Source organism: Urocitellus parryii, chromosome 4 (assembly GCF_045843805.1).
Source record: "Urocitellus parryii isolate mUroPar1 chromosome 4, mUroPar1.hap1, whole genome shotgun sequence".
NCBI classification, from domain to species: domain Eukaryota; kingdom Metazoa; phylum Chordata; class Mammalia; order Rodentia; family Sciuridae; genus Urocitellus; species Urocitellus parryii.
Window position 1 is genome coordinate 203,786,290 of NC_135534.1, and position 23,630 is coordinate 203,809,919.

General features: G+C 43.1%; 1 protein-coding gene across 2 annotated transcripts in view; it reads left to right on the forward strand.

The window, feature by feature from the left end:
* The first annotated feature begins 1,901 nt into the window (after positions 1-1,901).
* Positions 1,902-23,630, forward strand: part of Stxbp1 (syntaxin binding protein 1) — a 67,633-nt gene continuing 45,904 nt past the window's right edge. The window contains exons 1-2 of one of the 2 annotated variants that reach the window (XM_026386528.2): positions 1,902-2,067; positions 4,141-4,188. In XM_026386528.2, coding sequence (XP_026242313.1) covers positions 2,031-2,067; positions 4,141-4,188 — 85 coding nt within the window. In that variant the 5' untranslated portion in view covers positions 1,902-2,030. The remainder of the gene's footprint in view (positions 2,068-4,140; positions 4,189-23,630) is intronic. The other variant, XM_026386529.2, reaches the window with a different exon arrangement.

The window sequence follows — 23,630 nt, forward strand, 5'->3', positions numbered from 1 at the left end:
GACTCAGCAGTTTATCGAGGGCCTAGCAAGACTCTGTCTCAAAATGAAAAAATAAATAAAAAGGGCTGGGGATGTAGCTCAGTGGTAAAGTACCTCTGGTTTCAATCCCCAGCATCAAAAAATAAAACTAAACTGAGGAAAAAAAAAAGTGTAGAGTCTTTGTTGACATGTGCCAGCTGGATAAAGAAGGAGCATGTGGCATCACAAGAGCATCATAGATCCCCTCATAAATTATCTCCTCCTCCTTCCAAATGTACCCAAAGGCTATTAATGTTCTGTGGGTAAAAGCAGCACTTTGTCTCTAGGTGAAGCCAAGTCAAGGTTCTGTAGGGGTAGACTGGAGTAGAGATGAAAAGATTGTCAAATTGTCTTGCCATAGGGCTGGTGGTTGACTAGGACATGTGGCTTCTTTAGTGTGTGTGGGGGAGAGGTACTAGAGATTGAACCTAGGGGCTTGTGGATGCTAGTCAAGTGCTCTATCACTGAAGTACCTGCCCAACCCTTTTCAAAGTTTATTTTGAGACAGGTCTCACTAAGTTGTCCAGGTTGGTTTGAAAGTTTCAATCATCCTGCCTCAGCCTCCCAAGTAGCTGGGATTTCAAGCTCTTCTCCAGTTTTTACATTTCTTAATAATATGAAGAAAAGAATCTAGCTTTTATAAAAAATTATTTAATGATGAATTTTACTACTACTAGCTTTTCTGTCCTTTCTGATGTTTAATTGATTCAACTTGGTTTTTATTTGAAGTCAGAAGTGAGCCAAGTTCCTTTTCTTTCCTTCAGTGCCAGGGATCAAACTCTGAGCTTTGTGCATGCTCTCTAGGCAAGCACTCTAGCACTGGGTTACACCCCCAATCCTTGTTTGTACTTCAAAAGCAATATTTCCCATCAACAAAGAAAGTCGAGTAAAAACTGACCTAGGACCCATTTTGGTAAATGTGGACTCCAGGGAGGAGATACTAAGTCCAGAGTTGATCCCACAGCACATCCCTAACAGATTTGGGACTTGAAACTTCTAGACTCCAGACTAAGATCAGAATCTGCCATGTTGTTGTGCATGGTTGTAGGTCTAGTGCCCAGAATAGCAGTTTACACACATTAATGAGAGAACTATAAATATTTGTTAATGGATGATACACAATCTGACATGAAGTCATAATGCTGCTTCCAGTATCTGAGCTTGTTTTTTTTTTTTTCATCTGAAAGTGGAGATTAAAAACAATGCCTAGTCGGGCATACACACCTGTAATCTAAGCAGTTCAGGAGGCTGAGGCAAGAGAATCCAAAGTTCCAGGACAGCCTCAGCAATTTAGTGAGATTGTCTCTCTAAACCAATAAACCAATACTGGGGATGTAGCTCAGTGGTAAAGTGCCCCTGGATTCAATTTTCAGTACCAAAAAAAAATAATAATGTTATAAAATAATACTAAGAAATTATTGTTAAGGGAGAGAGAGGGCACTCACGTACCCAAGGTTATGTCATGGCTGGACAGCGTACTATAATAATAGGTCTTATCTCCGAATTCGTTGTGTGGGCAGGGGAAAAAGGATGACTCTCAAAAGGAGTAAAGATAGAACCATAAAGGGATTTTTGAAATATACCTGTGTCCAGATTTCGAGCGCAGAGGTTGTAGAGGAGACTTTAGGACCCCGCGCTCGACGCGCGCGGCACGTGAGGTGAGGGGGAGGTCGCGCCTCCCGCACCAGCTAGGGGCTGCCTCGCGCCCAGCCGCATCCCGGAGGGCGGGGCCAAGCGCCCGGGTCGCAGTGCGATTGGCGGAGGCGCGCGGGTGACGCTATCGGCTGGCGCGAGGCCCCGCCCTGATTGGCCCCGCCCCCCGCGCGCTCTGGCGGCTCGGCAGCCTCGCTCTGGCTCGCGCCGCGCCCCCGCTCCGAGTCCGCGCGTCAGTCGGTCCCGAGCGCGGCAGCGGGGCGGCGGGCTGCAGCCTTCCGAGCGCGCTGATCGAGGAGACCGCGGTATCTGCGGGCGTCGTGTAAGGAGGCTTGAAGCCGAGAGAATCGCGCTGCGCCATGGCCCCCATTGGTCTCAAAGCTGTGGTCGGAGAGAGTAAGTGGAGTCGGGGTCCTTCCCGCAGGTGGGGGTTGCGGCTGCCTGGAGGAGCCCCGCGGTACCTGACCGCAGCGCCCTGGCCTCCGCGCCTGGACGCTGGCCCACCCTTCTTGGGGCTCCGGGCCCGCAGGGTCCCGTTATTTTGGTGCCGCCCTCCCGGGAGGGAAGTCCTTCCCGGCCTCCTGTGGCCCGGCCCCGCTCTCCCCTTCCCGCTTGTGGTCCCTGTTCCTGCCGCTCCCCTCTGCACCCCAGCTCCTTCTCCTTTATCGCCATCCGCCTTCACCTGCACCACTCACTCCATCCCTCACCTCTCCTCTCCCCCACTTCTTTCCCCTTCACCCACACCTCTCCTTCATCAACATCCCGCTGTCCTTTTTACCTCTATCCCCTCGCCCCCATTTCTCCATCTCTCTTCCCCCCTCGTCCCATCCTCCATTCCCGCTTCACCCCCGGACCCATCCCTCCCCCTTCACTCCGCCTTTATCCCAGCCAGCCCATGGCCCTCCTCTGCAGCATCACCCCTGCACCCCGATTCTTCGTCACTCTCATTGCCTGTCCTCCATTCCCCCTCTCCCCTTCCTTGCCTTTATTCCTCGAGCTCCCCGATTCCGCTGCTTTTTCTGTCTCCCGTCCCTCTCTCTTTCCCACCCTCCCTCGAGAATCGTGACGAGAGAAATCCCGGCCTGTGTCCTCTCTCCTCCCTCCCCCTCCCGGGAGCCGAGTCGCGGTCCCCGGCTGCGGAGACCCACCTGGGAGCGGCTCGGTGCGCGCCGCCCGGGCCACTCCTGCCAGCTGGGGAGGAGACGCCTGTTTTCCAAAGGCTCTGCTCTGCTGGGCTGAGCCGCCTCACTCCTCCTCCCCATCCCCGGGCTGGGCTTCCAAGGGCGGGGTCTCGCCTGGGTCGCGAACCCTCTTCCATCACTCGGGAGAGAGGAGAGCTTCTGTGGACTGCGGGAGGATGGCCCTACCCAGCGCCGCAGTCTGCAGTCTCCCTCTTTGCAGGACTCAGCCTGGCTTGGCTGACCGTCTTAGGCAGCTCAGACATTGCTGCAGGGAGGAAATGGTTGTTTATGGGTTTGGATGAAAGGCCCAGCATGAATGGATTTAAAAAAATGGGTGGTGGTGAGCGTCGGCTGCAGCGGAGTGAGGGCTTATGGGGAATATTTGGAAAACGGCGTTCTCTGTGCTAAATAAGATCAGTGATTATGTGTAGAAAAATAGCGCCTCTTCCATATTTTGGCGTTTCTTTATGACAAAAAAACGTGTGAGGACTGCTGTAGCTTTTGCTTACACTTGAGTTAAGGGAAAATTAAAACTGGGCTTTTCTCTGTAGGAGAGGATAAAAAAGGAAAAAGAATAAAAATGGTGGAAATTTACAGTTTCCTTTCCAGTGATTCTCTCCTATTACGGCGCTCGCAATCTTGCTCCGTGTCTGCTCTCCAGTGCTTTCGCTGTTGTCGAGTTCTTTTGGAGCTTCATAACTGTTTTTCCCTTTCCTTATTCTTTTCATCAGAATATGGGAAATATTCCTATTGAGGAGTCTTGTTGAATGACCTTACCTGACCTATTACATCAGAAGAATATTGTTATAAAAACTGAACTCCAAATGAACACTTGTTAAAAGATGCTTACAGTAACACACCCGAATTATCTAGGCTGTAAAGATTCTGATACTCGTGCATCTGTTTTCTGAGGAGAATCAGTGTTTAAGACTGGAAGAATCCACAGGGATCCCCTTATATCAACATCCTTATTTTACCCATGGGAAAGAAATGGTGATTTGCAGTAGTTAATGACTTGCTAAAGTCAGTGTTAATTAATTTTTTAAAACCTGGTGTCCATTTCTTTGCAACCTTAGTAAAAAAAAAAAAACAAAAAAAACTTTATTATTCTATACATACCATTTCCTTCCAATATCCTTTTAAAGCGTTAAAAAGTAGGGATGACTGGAATATTACATGCTACATTGTTTCAAATGTTATATTTGAATATGTCACTTAGAAGATAAAATTCCTAACTGTTGTAGAAATCAAGTTTGTGCATCCTTTTGTTGGACCTTTGTTTTTCCAGGTGGCTCCCTAGTTCCCCTCCCTTGTTTTCTGAGAAGCAAGCATAAAGGTAAATAAAAGCAAAATGAATCAATATGCAATATGGCTAAAATTTATTACTGAAATAAAGCAAAATCACAGTGTAAAAAATGAAAGGAAACCCGTTTTACCTAAAGCGGTGAATGTGGGAACAAGGTTCTATTGCTATAATGATTGAGTTAGGCATATATTCTAGAAAAATATATTATTGCAATCTTTTGTCACTGATACAGGTTAATTCTGTCTCCTAATTTGAAGATGGGTTTTTTAGCTTTGCCTTTTTCTCTAAAAAAAAAAGTAAAATAAAGGTGTTTTCTAACCTCTGTGTGCCAGTTTAGATGTCACCTCCACACCCTGGTCTTCCCAATCTAAACTAACATCCTTAATCACTATTTATCTTTTTCTTTTCTTTTTTGCTATTTCGGGTTTGAACCCAGAGCCTTGTGCTTGCTAAGCAAGCACCCTACCTTTGGACTACCTCTCTAACCCTATTTATGACATTTTTTCCATGATAAATTAAAATGTTTATTTATTTTCATAGCAATTGAAATGATTTGTTCTTTTTTTTTGGTGATGGGGAACAGTGGCAGAGAGGGTGATTGTTTCATACACTTGAATGTTACTTCTGCCAGAGCAGGGTCTTTATTCTATGTGTTTGGGTGTCAAGAACAGCAGCATACTGGGGACATATAGCGACAAATATTAATTTGTTGAATGAATGTTACTTAGAATATGAAGGAAAGCAAAATAAATATATTTTTTGCAATGCTGGCAATTGAACTCAGGGCTGGGTGCACAGTAGGCTCATGCTGTATAACTGAGCCACTTTTCTAGTTCTCTGTTTTCCCTTCTGGGTTGAGCTTTATTGAGTAGCCAGTAACTACAGCTAAAAAAAAAAAAAAAAGTGGAGGAGATGCCAGGTGCGGTGGTAATTCCAACTACTGAGGAGGCTGAGGCAGGAGAATCACAAGTACTAACCTCAGTAACTTGGTGAGGCCCTAAGCAACTTAGACCTTGTCTCAAAATAAAAATGGTTGGGATTATAGCTCAGTGATAGCTGAGGAGATAGGTTGCCTTTACTTTAGTTATTCATTCAACAGACATTTATTCCGAGCTTACAAAGAGCCGTAGAGGCTCCTGGGCTGTAGCTCAGTGGCAGAGCACTTACCTCGCTTGTATAAGGCACTGGGTTCAATCCTTAGCACCACATAAAAATAAACAAATAAAATGGAGGCATTCTGTCCATCTACAACTTCAAAAAAAAAAAAAAAAAAAAAAGAACCATGGGGGTTATAAAGCCAAATAAAACATGGGACTACTCTTATGTTGTTCTGGGAAGTTTTTCCTGTTACTTTCCTAACACAGGTTTTTGTTGTTCTTGTTTTTGTTTGTACTGGAGATTGATCTCTGGGACTCCCTCTATTGAGCTATATTCCCAGCCCTTTTTACTTTGAGACAGGGTCGCACTAAGTGGCTGATGTTGGCCTTGAATTTATGATCCTCCTGCCTCCACCTTCTGGGTAGCTGGATTACAGGCTTGCACACCACTGCACCTAACTCCCAACACACTTAGGCGTGCTCACTATGGTATACTTCTGGTCTTGCCCATCTAGATTATGAGAAAGAGAGAGAGAGAGAGAGAGAGAGAGAGAGAGAGAGAGAGAGAGAGAGAGAGATATGCTGTGCTAGTGTGCTAGGGATTGAGCCCAGGGCCTAATGCATGTTAGGCAAGTACTTTACCACTGTGCTATATCTGTAGCCTGATTCTACTCAATTTTTTACTTTTTTATTCTAGTTTTTTTTTCCCTCCATAAAGTTTTTTCCCTCTGCTTTGCAAAAAGATTGTAAGAAAAAGGAGAATTCCACTTTTTTGGTGGCATCTATGTATGTTAATATATGATATTTCATGTAAATCCATGTTGTAGTCTAGAGTTCTCACCTATCTGCTGAAGTTTTGTGTTACAAAGACTCAAGCATTCTCAGATGTACTGTATTTCTTGTTATTTCCTACCTGTTACCAATTTCTTCACATGTACTTTTTTTTGTGTGTGTGATACTGGGGACTAAACCCAGGGGTACTTTACATCTCCAGTTCTTTTTATTTCTTATTTTGAGACAGGGTCTCCCCAAGTTGCTGATGCTAACTTCAAATTTGCAATCCTTCTGCTAGAATGACAGGCTTTCATCATCACATCTGGCAAAATTCATCCTTTTAAGTGAATAGTTTTTTCAAATTTCGGCTGTCACACCCAATCTTGTGGCCACCACCAAAATCAGAATAAAGAGCAGCACCCCACCCTCTCCAGATTCCCTCCTGGTATCTGTTTACTGTCTGTCTTTCCTGCCAGCCCTTGGCAACCATGGAACTGCTTCTGTCGCTATAGTTTTGCTTTTTCCAGAAGCCGGGTCAGTGGAATCATATGGCATGTAGCTTTTAAAAGATGACTCCTTTTGCTTAGCACGCTGCATTTGGGATGCATTCACATCTGCGTCTCTGCCATCTGTTTTTGTTGCTGACTACTGTCCTGTGGTAGGGTCACTGCAGTTTGCTTATCCATCCTCTAGCTGAAGGACATCTGAGTTATTTCCAGTTATGGGCAGTTAGGAATAAAGCATAAAACATTCAGACACAGACTTTTGTGTGAACATATCATATTGCTATAAAAATGCCTGGGGTTAATGGGTTATATGATAAGTTATGTTTAACTTTATATAAAAATGCCAGTTTTTATTTTCTTTTTTGGTACTGGGGATTGAACCCAGGAGCACTCTACTACTGCTATATCTCAGTCTTTTTTATTTTTTTATTTTTTATTTTGAGACAGGGTCTTTCTAGGTTGCAGAGATTGTCCTTGAACTTGCACCCCTCCTGCCTCAGCCTCCTAAGTTGCTGGGATTTGAGAAATGTCTTTCTTTACCTGGCCCTGTTACCGAACTTTGAGAAGGCTTCAAATATTTATCAGAAATGGAATTCAAAAATATTTCACACAGTCTGTAGCTTGTCTTTTCATTCTCAATATTTTTTCAAAGCAGAAGTTCTTAATTTTGGTGAAGTATAGTTTATCACCTTTTTTATCTTTGTTTTTGGTATCCTATCTGAAAAACCTCTCTAACCCAAATTCACAAAAATTTTCCCATTTCTTCTAGAAGTTATATGTTTTTAGGTTACACATTTAGTTTTTGACTCATTTTGAGCTAATTTTTGCATATTATGTGAGATATGATCAAGGATTCTTTTCCTTTGTGTTAGAGTGTCTAGTTGTTCTAACACCACTTATAATAAAGACTATTTTTTATTATATCAGTTGTCTTTTTTTTTTTTTTTTTTTTTGGTATGGGAGATTGAACTCATGGATGCTTTACCACTGAGATAAGTTCCCAGCCCTTTTTATTTTTAAGAAATAGGTCTTATTAAATTGCTTAGGGGTTCAGTAATTTGCTGAGGCTGGCCTTGAACTTGTCACCCATATCCAGCTACATTGAGTTGCCTTCATATCAGCTGACCATATGTCAGTAGGTCTATTTCTGGACTCTGTACTGATTCATTGATTTGTACATATGCCTTCACTCACATCCAATCTGTCTTAATTATTTAGGTTTAATATTAAACCTAAATAGAAATTAGATATTGTGATTCCCAACATTATTCTTTTCATAATTATTTTGGTTCATTTGCTTATCTATATTAATTTAAGAATCAGCTTGTGGGCTGGGGTGGTAGCTCAGTGGAAGAGCACTTGCCTAGCATGTGTGAGGCACTGAGTTCAATTCATAGCACCACATACAAATAAACAAAATAAAGGTCCATCAACAACTAAAAATTATTAAAAAAAAAAAGAATCAGCTTGTTGATATCCATTAAAAAATCCTTCTGGAATTTTAATATTTTATTTTATAGGTACTGGGGATTAAACCTAGGGACACTTTAGTATTGAGCCACATCCTCACCACACTCCCTTTTTAGAAATTTTGAGACAGGGTCTCACTAAGTTGCTTAGGGCCTCGATTGCTAAGTTGCTGAGGCTCGCTTGAACTTGTGATCCTCCTGCCTCAGGCTTCTGAATCACTGGGATTATAGGTGTGTACTACTATACACGGCTTACTTTTAATATTTTAGTTTCTTTGCTGTATTGCAATGTGAATACCATAATTCTTAGCTTCATAAATAAGGGAACAACTCTATGATAAAGAGAATTTCACAGTTTGTTCAAATCTCAGTTTACAAGTTCAATTTATATGAATGAACTGTATTTTTTTTTTTTTTTTTTGTACCAGGAATTGAACTCAGGGGCACTCAACCACTGAGCCACATCCCCAGCCCTACTTTTTGTATTTTATTTAGAGGCAGGGTCTCACTGAGTTGCTTAGCGCCTTGCTTTTTGCTGAGGCTGGCTTTGAACTCAAGGTCCTCCTGTCTCAGCCTCCAGAGCCGCTGGGATTACAGGCTGTACCACCTTGCCTGGCTGAATAAACTGTATTCTATTTTTTTAATATTTATTTTCTAGTTTTAGGTGGGCACAATATCTTTATTTTATATTTATTTAGTGCTGAGGATCGAACCCAGTGCCTCATGCATGCTAGGTGAGCACTCTACCACTAAGCCACAACCCCAGCCCTAAGCTGTATTCTTTATTAAATTTTTTTATAGTTGTAGACAGACAGCATGCCTTTATTTTTTATTTGTTTATTTTCTTATGTAGTACTAAGGATCAAACCCAGTGCCTCAAACGTGCAAGTGCTCTGCCACTGAGCTACAGTCCCAGCCCTTAACTGTATTCTTATATATTAACAATGAATAATTAGAAGGTGATATTTAAAATAGTACCATTTACAGAGTTGAGATATAGCCCAGTGGTAGAGCACTTGCTTAGCATGTGCAAGGCCTTGGGTTTGATCCCCAGCAACAGGGGTGGGGTGGGGTGGGGGGAGTATCATCTACAATAGAACCAAAACAAACAAATGAACATCCTTAGATATAAATCTAATAATATGTTTCAGACCTGTATGTTGAAAACTAAAAACCCTGATAAAAGAGGTAAAAGAAGCATAAATAATTGAGAAATAGACCATCATGGATTAAAAGAATGTTACATCTATTTTTACTTTATTTCTTCTTTATCTAATTCTTTTGTGGTGCTGAGGGTTGAACCCACAGCTACATCCCTAGCCTTCATTAAGAATTTTAAATATCACCTTTGCCTGTACCTATTCTACCTTCCTATAGTTCCTAGGAAAATTATTATTTTTCCCCTCCAAAACCACACCTAGGATAGTTTACTAAGATAAGTAAATAGTATTATATTCCTGAGTTTCTTTTTAAAAATTTACCTTGTTTCATGTGTGATAACATGGACTTTGGAATCAGAAAGATATCAGTTATTTGTATCACTTTGGGCAAGTTAACTGAACTCACTCATTTGTAAAATTAAGATAATTGTGTTTAGTTTGCAAGACTCTTGTGAACATTAGAGACAATGTATATAAATTTTTAGTATACACAGTAGGGTTTTTTGTTTTTTTAAAATTTGATACCAAGGATTGAACCCAGGGGCATTTAACCACTGAGCCACATCTTTACCACTCCCTCCACCTTCAACACCTTTCTTTCTTTCTTTTCTTTCCTTTCTTATTTATTTTTATGTGGTGCTGAGGATTGAACCCAGTGCCTTATACATGCTGGGCAAGCGCTCTACTACTGAGCCATAACCCTAGCCCTCTCCAGCCTTTTTTATATTTTATTTAGAGACAGGGTCTTGCTAAGTTGCTGAGGCTGGCTTTGAACTTGCATCCTCCTGCCTCCACCTCCCGAGTTGCTCCTGCCAGTGCACCTGCCAGTAGGTGTTTATTTAAAATGGGTCCTTTCTCCCTGTGTTATTATAAACATTAAACCAGCTAACATATCCACAGCTCTTATGCAATGTTTGGCATATACTGAACACTATTGTAAATATTAATTATTAAAATCATTGTAACAGTTGAGTGTAACCTTGAGGAATCACCCTGAACTCTTTGGACCTCTGTCTCCTCTCCTCAGTGTAAAATAAGGCTGATGATCATTTATCATGGGATTGTTGTGAGCATTAAATGCACTGCCCTGGGCACCTGTGATTGACAGATTTAATTTTATTGTTACAGTTTCATTTTAAGCAAACCAGTAGTTTGTAGATTCAGATTTGAAGTTCAGACCAATTGATCATAATCTTTAGCTCAGCTAATATTGACACCACCTTGTAGAGGGCCTGAATTGGCTTGAAAGTGAAGAGGAAAGTGGGAAGGGTGGATGAACAGGAGGGGAGAATATAACTGCACAGGAACAGTTCTGTTAATTTGGTTGGCGGCAGTTCTTTAGCCCAGGAGCCACTTGTTTTGAATGTCTCCTTGTGCTCTGGGCATTGGTGCCTTCCTCCCTCCAGTGTTTACAGAGGGAATCCAGGGGCCTAGCAAAGAGCTCAGCCTTTTGGAGCCAGGGAACCCTGGGTTTGAACTGTAGCCTTACCACTAATGTGTATTCTAAGTGACTTAATCTCTCTGCCCCTCAGTTTCTTCATTGATAAAGTAGGGATAATTAGGTCCACTTAGGACCTAAGCATTAGGAATGATGTCTTAAGGGAACTGGTGCCTGCTGCGGAGCTCCTGGTGTGCCCAGGCAGGAGCCAGAGGTGCAGCCTATGTTTGTGCTCTTGCTTGCTTTCCTTATCTTTCTATCCTGGGGATTGAATCCAGGGCTGCTCTATCATTAAGCTACATACCCAGGCCCTTTTTTTTTTTATTCTGAGTCAGGTTTTTTTTTTTTTTTTAAGTGCCCAGACTAGCCTTGAACTTGCAATCCTCTTGCCTCAGTCTCCCAGATTGCTGGGATTATAGGCATGAGCCACCTCTCCCAGCTGTTTTTTTCCTTTTTTTGTTAATATTAAATTTTAGGTGTATACAGTATCCTTATTTTACATTTATATGGTGCTGAGGATCAAACCCAGTGCCTTGTGCATGCTAGGTGAGCGCTGTACCGCTGAGCCACAACCCCAGCCCTGTTTTTTTCTTAATAAATATTTTTTAAAAATTTGTTTCTCAAAGTTATAAAAGTAGAGCTCATTGTAAATTAAAAGTCGTACAATCAAGTATTATAGAGGTGTGGACAATGACTAACGTCCCCTAATGTCCACTGCTGTTTTCCTCTGCCTTTCTTGCTTCCTCCCAGCCCTGGTGTAGGAGCTCTTGTTCCTGTTCTGGGGTGGCAGCTCCCAGAATGGCCTCTGGTACTTACACACTTGTGTAATCCCCTCCCATGAAGTGATGATATGTCACTTCTAAACCAGGCTGTAAAGACACAGTCATTCTTGTGCATCTTTGCCACTTTGCTTGCTCTGAGGAGTGGGTGCCTCCTGTGAGCAGCCTGTGGCAGCTCATGTGGCAAGGAATTGAGGTCAGCAAGACAACAGGCTCCAACAACAGGAGTGAGCCTGGAAATGGATTCTTCAGCCCTCTTGAGATACCTGCAACTGGTGGATAACTGGACAGCGGTGACCTCACTTGAGACCCTGAGCAGGACCACCCAGTCACGCTGCTTAGGACTCCTGGCCCTCAGAGTCTTTGGTCTTGGGAGAATTTGTTATATAGCAATAGATAACTAACATGTCCTTCGTCTATTTTTCTATTTGGTGGGTTTGGGTTTTTTTTTTATATTTTATTAGTTGTTGATGGACCTTTATTTATTTATATGTGGTGCTGAGAATCGAACCAGTGCCTCACACATGGTAGGCAAGCGCTCTACCACTGAGCCACAACCCCAGCCCCTCTATTTGGTGTTTTTAAAAAATGCATTCAAAGACCTTAACAGGTAGATAGGTAGGAAGGTGGGTCTTAGTTTTAGGTAGATTATTTTAATTTTTTTTAGAGATACTGGGGATTGATCTCAGGGGTGCTCTCATCCCTGAGCCACATGTCTAGCCCTTTTTATTTTTAATTTTGAGACGGGGTCTTGCTAAGTTGCCTAGGCTGGCCTCCAACTTGTGATCTCCTGTTTCAACTTCCCCAGACACAGGGATTGCTGGCGTGCACCACCACGCCAGTGACCTATTGGTATGTGTTGCATATATTTTTCAAGTTTGTCTTTAAATTTGGTTTTTGTTGTTTTTACTGAGTAGAAGTAGTTGTGTCTGTCAGCCTTTCCCTTAATGTTTTCTAATGATGTTTGGAAAGCTCTCACCCAGGAATATAAGGAGAAGTGTCAATGTTATCTTGTTACCTTTATCATTTTGTTTGATTCCTGTGGAATTTATTCTGTGAGAAGTATAGAAATAAACTTATTTTTCCCACTAAAATCAGCCAGTTATCTAAATATCATATGGTGGCTTTTCTTCCTTTGCTCATTGATTTAAAATGACACCTTTATCATAGGAAATGGAAATTTTCTCCTGGAATTTCCTAACTTCTTTACCATGCTGAATTGTCACTTGTCATTATCTGATATTTTATAGGTACTGCTTTATTTGTTTATTTTCGTGTCCACCACCTAATGTAAGCTCCATGAGGTCACAACCTTAGTTTTGATCGCTGTTCTGTTCAGGTGTTTCCTGTACTAGACCACCACTGGTACATAGTAGGCACTCAGTAAGTATTTGGAATGAACAACTGAGTACACTTTCTTTCTCAAATCTTCTTCACATCTTCCACCCACCCCTACTGGGGTTTGAACCTGGGAGTGCTTTACCACTGAGCCACATCTCCAGCCCTTTTTTTTTTTTTTTGAGAGAGAATTTTAATATTTTATTTCTTAGTTTTCGGCGGACACAACATCTTTGTTGGTATGTGGTGCTGAGGATCGAACCCAGGCCGCACGCATGCCAGACGGGCACACTACCGCTTGAGCCACATCCCTAGCCCCTCCAGCCCTTTTTATTCTTTATGTTGAGATAAGGTCTCGCTAAGTTCTTTAGAGCCTCACTAAGTGGCTGAGGCTGGCTTCAAACTTGTGCTCTTCCTGCCTTAGCTTCCCATGCTGCTGGGATTACAGGTGTGCACCACTGCACCCAGCTGGATGTCACTCTTGCAGTAGGATGACTAGTAGTCTAAATTGGAACAGAATTCCCCCCAGGGGTAGGTTAGGGCTCAAGTATCATCCCTGTGTCACATCAGATGTGACAGTGCATGCACACGCCCCTGGGTCCAGCAAGAGCTTAGTGAGTGTACACTGAAAGTTTTCCCAACACTTTCTGGGCACACAGCGCTTGAGACAAAAGGTGTTTGGTAGCTATTGAAGTAATTTTTATTCAGTGGTGGTTCTAAATTTTGTAGTCCTTTCTTGTAACTCAGAAGCCATAAATTTTGCACTGTAGTCCTGTGCTTGCCCTGGAAGTGCTTGGGGAATCCCCCCTTGGTCCTCCCCTTCATCGCCTCCTGTGCAGGGCATTGGTAACCTTAAGGGGAAGTGTCCAAGATCCCACTTTCATTTCAGCAAATGTGAGTTTTACTTTCTTTCTATGCCTTTTTTTTTTTTTAATTAGGGGAGAAAAGATCCTTAAATAAGCAGGGAACATTATTGGACAGTGGGAAAAGTTTTGGATTTGAAGTCAGAACACCCACGGACAGTTGGTTCTTACTTTTGGAGGCTGGGTGACCTGGTCTTGTTATCCACCTCTTTTTAAATTGGAAATTCTAGTCCAAGTATCACAGAATTATTTTAAATCATATTCAAAACATTGCTTGGAAAACAATAAGGAGCCAACATAAGGGTTATTATTGTACAGATGTAGTTACAGAGATCAGCTTCTCTGCTCAGGGTATTAAATAAACCATAGAAGAGTCAAGAAAAGGGATCACTTGCACTTTTGAAAGGAGTGTGTCTAATTAGACAACCACCGACTGCCCCCACTCTGGTGAATCTTTTTTTGTTGTTTGTAAGCTTAGCACGAAGCAGTGTGCTAAGATAGACACTGGTCTGCCTCACCCCGATATACACCTCTGGTCTCTGTGGGTAGAGTAACTACCTACAGCTTAAATTGCTCAAATCACTCCTTTCTGTTTCTTGAATGCCACTGATATTTGGCTTTAAATAACAACTAATGAATTTGATTTAAGAACTGACCTTGGGCTGGGGATGTGGCTCAAGTGGTAGCGCGCTCGCCTGGCATGCGTGCGGCCCGGGTTCGATCCTCAGCACCACATACCAACAAAGATGTTGTGTCCACCGAGAACTAAAAAATAAATATTAAAAATTCTCTCTCTCTCTCTCTCTTCTCTCTCACTCTCTCTTTAAAAAAAAAAAAAAAGAGCTGACCTTGTAGTAAGTAAATGAGATATTAAGTATTTGCCAAACATACTAGAAAAAGCTCTTTTATTCTTGGGAAGAATAAAATGTAGAGAAAGATGGAGAAAATTTTTAAAGAGATAAAAAATTTTTAAAAACCCTTGGAGCCTAGCTGCTAAGGTACAGATTCAGAGAACTTTAGTACCATGGAGCATGGTTAGTTTCCACCCCAGCAGGCCTTGGAGGGACCCTGGAACAGGGGCTTTCTTTCATTCAACCACTGTGTCGGTTATGGTAGGTTAGCAGACCTGGTCCAGATGGGCAGGGGTAACACAGTGGGAACCTGTCCTGGCTGCCCTGCCTTGATAGGGCACTACAGGTGATGTTGGGGTCTCTAGGAAGTTAGGGAGGCCTAGAGGGTGCGAAATTCCTTCTGGCTGGGGTTGGGAAGGGAGCTGGCAGAGAGAAACTGAAAAGCTGCTTTCCTTTTCTCTTTTTTCTTTTTTTGGTACAAGGGATAGAACCCAGGAGCATTTAAACTGAGCCGCATCTGGCTCGGTCATTTTAAAAAAAATATTTTATTTAGAGACAGGGTCTTGTTAAGTTGCTTAGGGCCTCACTAAGTTGCTGAGGCTGGCTTTGAACTTGTGATCTTCCTGCCTCAGCCTCCTGAGCTACTGAGATTATAGGCCACTAGCCCTAGGGTCTTTCATCTTTGGTCAGGAGCCAGGGGATCCACTGAGGGTATGAAGTCTGGGAGAGAGGGGTTAGAGTTCAGTTTAACCAGCTCCCTGGTTGTTGTGTGGAGATTGGACAGGAGGCATGAGCTAGGCAGTTGTGGGGGGTCCAAGCTGGGTTAATGGTGGCCAGGATGCTGACCTGTGTCAGGGACTGAGCACCAGCACACAGGACAGGGAGAAGGAGGTAGGCTGGAAGAAGTCTTAGGGTGTTGGAAGGTCATGGTGATTGGATGTGAAAGATGAGGGGAGGGGTGAGTATTGGGAAAGAATCCCAGTTTTCTGGCTCAGGCAGCCAATCTGAAGGTAATGCCATTCACTGGGGGATGAAGGGCAGGAAAAGAAACAGGACTGGAGGGAGATCAGCTTCTATAGGCCTCTGAACTGTCTGGGCAAATGCTAAGAGGGCCGGGCAGAGGAGTCATCTGACCCTGAAGTGGGGGTAAGTCAGTCAAGGGGAGGGTGGAGAGTGAAGAGAAAAGAGAGTGATACTGACATTGACCGGATGGGCACAGCAGGAGCAGCCAGCAGACTTGGGAATATGGGCAGGAAGGTGGATCTAACTGGGTAATGTCTGTGATTTTGTGACTCACAGCCCCTCTGATTGACTCAGGGACCTTGGTCTTGCAGAGTCTTCAGCTCAGGATGACTGAGCTTTCCAGGTCGAGAGGCCAGGCAGCTGAAAATGTTTCAGGAGTTTTCCTCTCCTAGGATTGAACCCAAAGCCTTGTGTATACAGGCAAGTGTTCTACTAACTGAGCCACCTCCCCAGCCCACTTCCTTGTGTCTTATTAAAGTAACCCAGGGATGCTTTACCACTGAGCTACATCCCCAGCCCTTTTTATTTTTATTAAAAAAAAATTTTTTTTTTTGCACTAAAGGTTAAACCAGGGATGCTTAACCACTGAGCCATATCCCTAGCCCTTTTAAAAATTTTTTATTTTGAGACAAGTTCTTGCTAAGTTGCTTAGGGCCTCACTAAGTTGCTGAGGTCAGTCTAAACTTGCAATCCTCCTGCCTCAGCCTCCCCACTCTCTGGGATTACAGGCATGTGCCACTATGCCTTGACTGCTCCTGATCATTTGGAGAAGGAAATGCAGAAATGTCATAGTTGGTCATAATGCAGAACTATGAGGATTTGGGTTTTATGCTGTGTTCAGATGGTATCAAATTGTGGAAACTTGGCTTTGGAAGCAATCTTATAAGCCTGCAGTCTGGACTCTCAGAGCAGGAAGACAAGCTGTGGCAGATTTTTTCCTTCTCTGTGACTCCTGGGGACAGACAGCATTATTCTCATGTTTCACACAAGCATAGGTTCACAAGGACAAGTTTAAGCCACAAGAAGAATTGCAGTAGTGGGACACAAAGTCTGCTTCTACTGTGCTTAGATGCACCTAGGATTTTCTAGTTGATTCTAATCCAGCTGCAGATTTGATCCTCATGAACTTCTTTGAATGACAGTAGGAACAAAGCTGCTACAGTTTGGCAGCCCAGGAGGCAAGAAGGAAGAATTTGTAGGTTGGGAGTAACCTAGTGAAGCTAGGCTTGTTGATCTCTTTGCTCAGTTTCTTTTGAGCTTTGGTATGGTCCGGGCAGCACTCTGGTCTTGGATATATCCATGTTGCTGGTGCTAGTTGCTAGGGATTTGAGGAAGATAAAACATGGGAGTTGAATAAGAGGTTCTTTCCACACTGTGTGTTGGTTATGGATTTTAGCAATAGACTACCATGAGGCACAGCATTTTAAAATTCCTCAGCCTGTAGACTCATCATGCTTGAGGAAGTTGTGCTGCTTCGGGATTTTCAGAGAAGGCAACCCTGTGGCTCTGTGTTTTCCAGTTAGCTTTCTCTTAAAGAATTTTAGGATGGATTACCTACTGGAAAAGTTTTTGTGTTTGTTTTTGTACCAGAGATTGAACCCAGGGGTGCTTAATCCCTGAGCCAAATCCCCAGCCTGTTTATTTTTAAGAGACAGGGTCTCCTTATGTTGCTTAGGGCCTTGCTAAGTTGCTGAGGCTGGCTTTGAACTTGTGATCCTCCTGCCTCAGCCTCCTGAGCTGCTGGGATTACAGGCAATGCCACCATGCCTGGCTGGGAAAGCATCTTAAATGACTTCCCTAATAATTTCCTCCCTTAGTTTTCTCTTTATAGAATTCCTATCCCTGGGCTGGGGATGTGGCTCAAGCGGTAGCGCGCTCGCCTGGCATGCGTGCGGCCCAGGTTCGATCCTCAGCACCACATACCAACAAAGATGTTGTGTCCGCCGAAAAAAACTAAAAATAATAATAATAATAATAATAAAAATAGAATTCCTATCCCTCAGATGCTGGACCTCATGGACTGGTCTTCTAATTTTTAAATCTTTTATCTATCTGAATTTTTGCTGTGTTTTATAGTAGAGTTCCTCAACATTACTGTTTATCTATCATTTTTCATTTCAGTTCTCATGGTCTTTAAAAATTCCCAATAGTTTTTTTGTTTTGTTTTGTTTTTATGGGGTGTATCTGGAATTGAACTTGGGGACCCTCGACCACTGAGCCACATCCCCAGCCCTATTTTGTTTTGTTTTGTTTTGTTTTGTTTTTTTAATTTTATTTTTTTTTATTGGTTGTTCACAACATTACAAAGCTCTTGACATATCATATTTCATACATTAGATTGAAGTGGGTTATGAACTCCCAATTTTACCCCAAATGCAGATTGCCCAGCCCTATTTTGTATTTTATCTAGAAACAGGGCCCCACTGAGTTGTTTAGCACCTTGCTAAGTCAGTTACCACACATCTATTGTGGAAAACAAGACCACAGACTCAGAATCTAAAAATAAGACTTGATCATTTATAAGAACGCATTCCAGGAAGGAAGGCGGGGAGTGGCCACCAGCCTAAGGCGGAAGACCACCACACCCTAGGTTCCTAATGCTGCAGATGAGCGGCTCAGCAGCCCAGACCACTGAGAGAGGGAGAGAGAGGAAACAGTCTCTGAGCCCGCTAGGGATGACTGGGCAGCAAACAAAAGCCTGACCAAAGAGAGACAGAGGTTAAAAACAAATATCTGGGATACCCCAGATCCGGGAGTTTCATACTAGCTAGCTCCTCAGCTCATTCCAAAGCAGGGGATCAAATGGAGCTGGAGGCTGCTGCTTATAACTGGGCTCGTCATACCCTCCTGGACCCCAGTGTACTCCCTCAACAGGGCCATGGCCTTTAGCTCAGTGACACAGAGCAGAGAGCTGAATTCCCTGTCAGTCTCTGCCACCTACCTGTCCCCCAGCTGCGGGCAGGCAGCAAGTACTATCTGGGCACAGAGCCTTCGCCTATGTTCTGGCAGAATATTCAAACACGCACAGGTGCATGGGGAAGGGCGTCAAAGAACTGCCCCACCTAGGTGATTTTAAGCAGAAGAGACAGAGGAAAATCTACATGGGAGATTTGTAAAACTTCTACAGGGAAAAAAGCATTGCAAAGGCTCAGGGGAAGAATTGACTCTGGAAGATGACCCCTAAGAGCAGACAGTCTGAGCACTCTCAAACAGAAGTCAGGAACCAAGAGCCCCAATGAGGAAATGTGCAGTGACAGAATGAGGTGGCAGTAGGCTTGCTGGGCCAAGGAGGTAGATCACAGGAAATAACAGTGCTGCAGAACCAAGAAACCTGTATTAAATCATAAGCAGCAGAATGGTTCTCTATCACGTCACCCGCCTGCACATTCAACAAAGAGTGTCCACTCAGGCCTTTCTCTTTGTATCCTCAGCATTTTTCTAGCTCCACCTTCTTCCTCTTGATCCTGGGACCAAACCCCAGCCCCAGCAGGATGTTTTCTTTTCCTGGTATCTTTTATTGTAACCAGTTCTGTGGATTTGGAAGAGGAAATAGCTCTCCTTAAACTGGATGTGTGTGTGTGTGTGTGTGTGTGTGTGTGTGTGTGTGTGTGTAGGGGAACTTACTGCCTTCTGGAAGCTTCATTGAGTCTCTTACGTTATTTTGACACCTATCAAATGGCTGTATTGAAGTTTCCAGAGGGGGTTTGAACTGTGGGCCTTGTCATGCTGCATGGGACTGAACATTTCCTAATAGCTCAGATCCATAGACCTAAAGCACTTTAAATGTTAGAGCAGAATAGGTTGGTTTGGTTAGAATCCTGGTCTTGAAAATAAGACGATTCCCATCACCACGGTCATGGACAAGTCTCTTATCTCTCTTGGGCTCAGTTTTCTTCCAAGTAGATTGGGGTCTCTCAGCTGTGGCATTATTTATTTGGGGCCTGATGAGCCTGTAGGATGTTTAGCAGCATCCTGGCCTCTGCCTATTAGATGCTGTAGGCATTTTCACTCCCTGTTAAAAACCAGCAGGCTCCCTCATCTGCTGGGTTTCTGGGATTACATGAAGCACTTCATTTTTTTCCTCCATCTTCAAAGTGCATTTTCCTTAACCCTTTGGTCCTGGGGAAACTTCATCCAAGATAATTTGGAGCCATTAGATGTGACATCTACCAATTTTAGACACCTGCCTTACCTTGGGTTCCTGCCACTTTCAAGATGGTTCTGCAGCTCAGAAGGGAATTGCTGCAGCCCTAGAGCCTGGGCTCTAGGGTGGGCTGTTTGCCAAGAAACCTACAGGCTGTTAGGTGGGACCTCAGCAGATGCTGTCAGCTGCTGTTGGTAATATAAAGGGCAGTGTCTTTTTTTTTTTTTTTCTTTCTCATTTTTTGGATACTGGGGTTTGAACCTAGAGTGCTTTACTACTGAACTACATCCCCAGCCTTTTTAAATTTTGAGACAGAGTTTAGCTAAGTTGCTTAGGGTCTTGTTAAGTTGCCCAGGCTGGCCTTGAACTTGTGATCCTCCTGCCTCACCCTCCTAAGCTGCTGGGATTACAGGTGTGTGCTACCAGGCCTGGCTGTTTTCCTTTTTTTTTTTATGTGTGTGTGTGTACTGAGATTGAACCAATAACCTCATGCATGCTATACACATCCTATTACTGAGCTACTCCCCAGCCCCAGTAACAGCTCTTCTTTAGAACTAAGAGAGCAGACCGGTGCCTCTAAAGGATGTGAGGAATTCCCGTTTCCCATCTCCATTGTACCCAGTTTTAGATTTCCTTTTTACTAATCAAAGTTTCAAGGTTCATGAGGCTTTGCTTAGTGATTTTCTAGCTTCTTAACCTTTTTCTCAACCTTATGAAAAGGGAAAAGAAGATAAAAGATGAGGATCTCCTTTGGAAGAGAGAGTGAGGTCATTTCTGTAACTCCATCCGGCATCTTTGTGGGTCTGAGGTTAGGATCTTTTTTCTTGGAAGTCAGGCATTTACCATCATGCACTCTTCTCATGTTGGCAGTGGCCCAATTTTTGGATGTCATAACCTTGAACATTTGAATCTTACGCAATCTCTGGGTGTGCTTCCCAGGGCAGCGGAATCAAGCCATTGTGAACCATCTCTGTATGTTTTAAAGCTTACGACGTTGTCCAGTCATCAGGCCCTCTCCTTTTCTCCCCACTCTTCACCATCCAAAAATCAAACTGAAGTTTCTCAGACTATAACTGGGCTAAGCAGTGTTCACTTAGCAGTTCCAGGATGGTACTCTGTTCTTGCCCTGTGGCTGACAATTTGTGGTCTATATTTTGGTCTCTCTTATATTTGCAAAACATGATTTAGATACAAATAGTAAATTATAGTTTTAGATAACTGGTATTTTATAGGGATAAGCCTGGATACCTGTCTTAAGATGAATAGTTTCATATTAAGCGAAACTGCTTTTTATGTGATTTTTTAAAAAAGCATTGGCTTTAATACCTTTACTTATTCTTTTTTATGCAGTGCTGAGGATCCAACCCAGTGCCTCACTCATGCCAGGCAACCAACTGCTCTACCACTGAACTAAAGCCCCAGACCTGTTATGTGATTTTGAAGTTTTCATCTAAAAGTTTATAATTTTAGAAATTGTTTTTCTAAACAGTTCTATGGATATAATTCACATTCCATGACATTCACCCATTTGATGTGTACAGCTTAATGGCTTTAGGATATTCATGCAATGGTATGTCCACCATCATCACAGTAAATTTTTAGAATACTTTTGTTACTCTAAGAAAGAATATTTCGGGCTGGGGATGTGGCTCAAGCGGTAGCGCACTCGCCTGGCATGCATGCAGCCCGGGTTCGATCCTCAGCACCACATACCAACAAAGATGTTGTGTCCGCCGAGAACTAAAAAAATAAATAAATATTAAAAATTCTCTCTCTCTCTCTCTCTCTCTCTCCTCTCACTCTCTCTTTAAAAAAATATTATGTTAAAAAAAATAAGAAAGAATATTTCTTGGATGTCACCCCTAATCCTCCCAACCCCAGCCAAGATTACTACTAATCCACTTCCTAGCTCTATGGATTTGCCTGTTTTGCATATTTCATATAAATGAAATCATATCCTATGAAATTCTTTGTGACTAACTTCTTTGACTTAGCAAGTGTTAAAGGTTTATCCATGTTGTAACATGTACTTCATTCCTTTTTATGACTGCATAGTATTCCCTCATATGGATATACTATATTTATTTATCCACTCATCAGTTGATGGACAGTTGGGTTGTTCCTATTTTTTTTTTTTTTGGCCACTATGTATACAGCTACTGTGTACTTTCAAGTATCTTTGTGTAGATGTATCTTTTAATTTCCTTTGGATATTATAACTAGGAATTGCTGAATCAGGTGGTAACTATGTTTAGCCATCTGAGGAACTGCCAGACTGTTTTCCATAGCAGCTGTACCCTTTTACATCTCTGCCATCAGTGCCTGAGCATCCTAATATTTTTTTGTGTGTGTGATGTCTTGTTTCCCCTACCTGGACTGTAAGTTCTTTGAGGTAAATAAATTGATTTATATAGTTTTTAAATCTTGCATGTGCATTTTTTTGCAATTGCTAGACACCTCACTTCCCTGGGCCTCAGTGTCTACTGAGCAGAATGAGGGTGGTTATTATGTGCAGTCTCCGAAGATCACTGTGGGCTTCAAAGAATATGATATTTAAGAAGCGTATGAGGAGGGTGGGCTGCTCAGTGGGGCTGCTCAGTGGTGGAGCACTTGCCTGGGCACATGTGAGGCACTGGGTTCGATCCTCAGCACCACATAAAAATAAATAAATACATAAATATTTTAAAAAGCATATGAGAAAATTTCTCCCACCCAGTAAACCTTCAGTAAATGTTAGATGTTACTATTATTATGAGTGATTTTTATTCTTATTGACATTGAATTATCGATTGAATTTTTTTAAAAATATGAACTTTGAAAAGCATTTTGAATGATTGTGATATCTTAATCAGATAGTGGTTAAAAAAATAGTATGTAGGGGCTGAGGGTGTAGATCAGTGTAAGACCATATTCTTAGCATGCATGAGGACCTAGGTTTGTTCCCCTGCACCAAAACCAAACAAAAGCAAAACAGAGCCATAAAACAAACAAAACAAAACAAAACCCTACCAAATTAGTATGGAGAATTTCTAAGTGGCAGACATTTTCTCTCTGAGGTCTCTGAGGTCAATACCTTCACACAGCCCCACACTGCATTGCAGTGAGGGAGAGTTTGTCCTAGTCCATCTGGTTTATGAACTTGTACTGGCCAGATTAGCCACGTGTGCCTGTCATGTTCCTCAAACATAAAGAGGTGTCTCTCCTCAGCTGTCCCCGTGGAGGTCCTCTGAGGCCTTTTTGGAGCAGCTCTCCTTGAACTGCAGGCTCTTGGGGGGCAGGTGTGTGGGTGCTATGGAAGGGCCTGGGTGAATCACCACCCTGTGCCTTGGGCAGATCTGCTCCTTTCGTGCTCTGGAAGCTCTGCGCAGCCAGCCCCCAGAGCGACCATGCATTCTGCAGGCATTTGCCAGGTCAGCATTGTAGGTGGGACGCCAGAGATGGGGTGGGCCCAGGGCGCTGGGAGGGCAGGGGAGCAAGGGCTCAGTGTTCTAGGAGCAGAACGCAGCCAGTGGCCAGTGGGAGCCTTCAGGGGTACTTACTGCTTTCCAGACTGGTGGAGACCCGGGCCATCTGTTTGCTCCACCCACCCACCCACGGGACTCCCCTTCTCTCTCTATTCCTGACTGAATCAGAATCCTGGATCTCAGTTGGAGACTGTGTTCCTGCCTTTCCTATTCCTGGAAAACTCTATCTCCCCAGATCCTCCTTGTCACCTCCTCAGAGGACCTTCTCCCAAACCTCCATCCCACTCTAGTGGTTAAACTTTTTAATTCCCTTGAGCACTGGTCACTCTCTGAGGGGATTTTTATTTATACCTTTGTGATTGTGGACTGTCCCTCCCCTTCATGCTCAAGAAGTGAGCGCCTCAAGATGGGCATTTTGTTGAGCTTGTCCACCGTGGGCTTTCTGATGTCAGGAAGAGTGTCTGGCACACTGGAGGTGTTCAGTAACTACTGTCGAGGGGATGAAGAAAGCTGTATGCAGAGGACTGGGGGGTAGCTCAGAGGTGGAGCGCTTGCCTGGCAAGCAC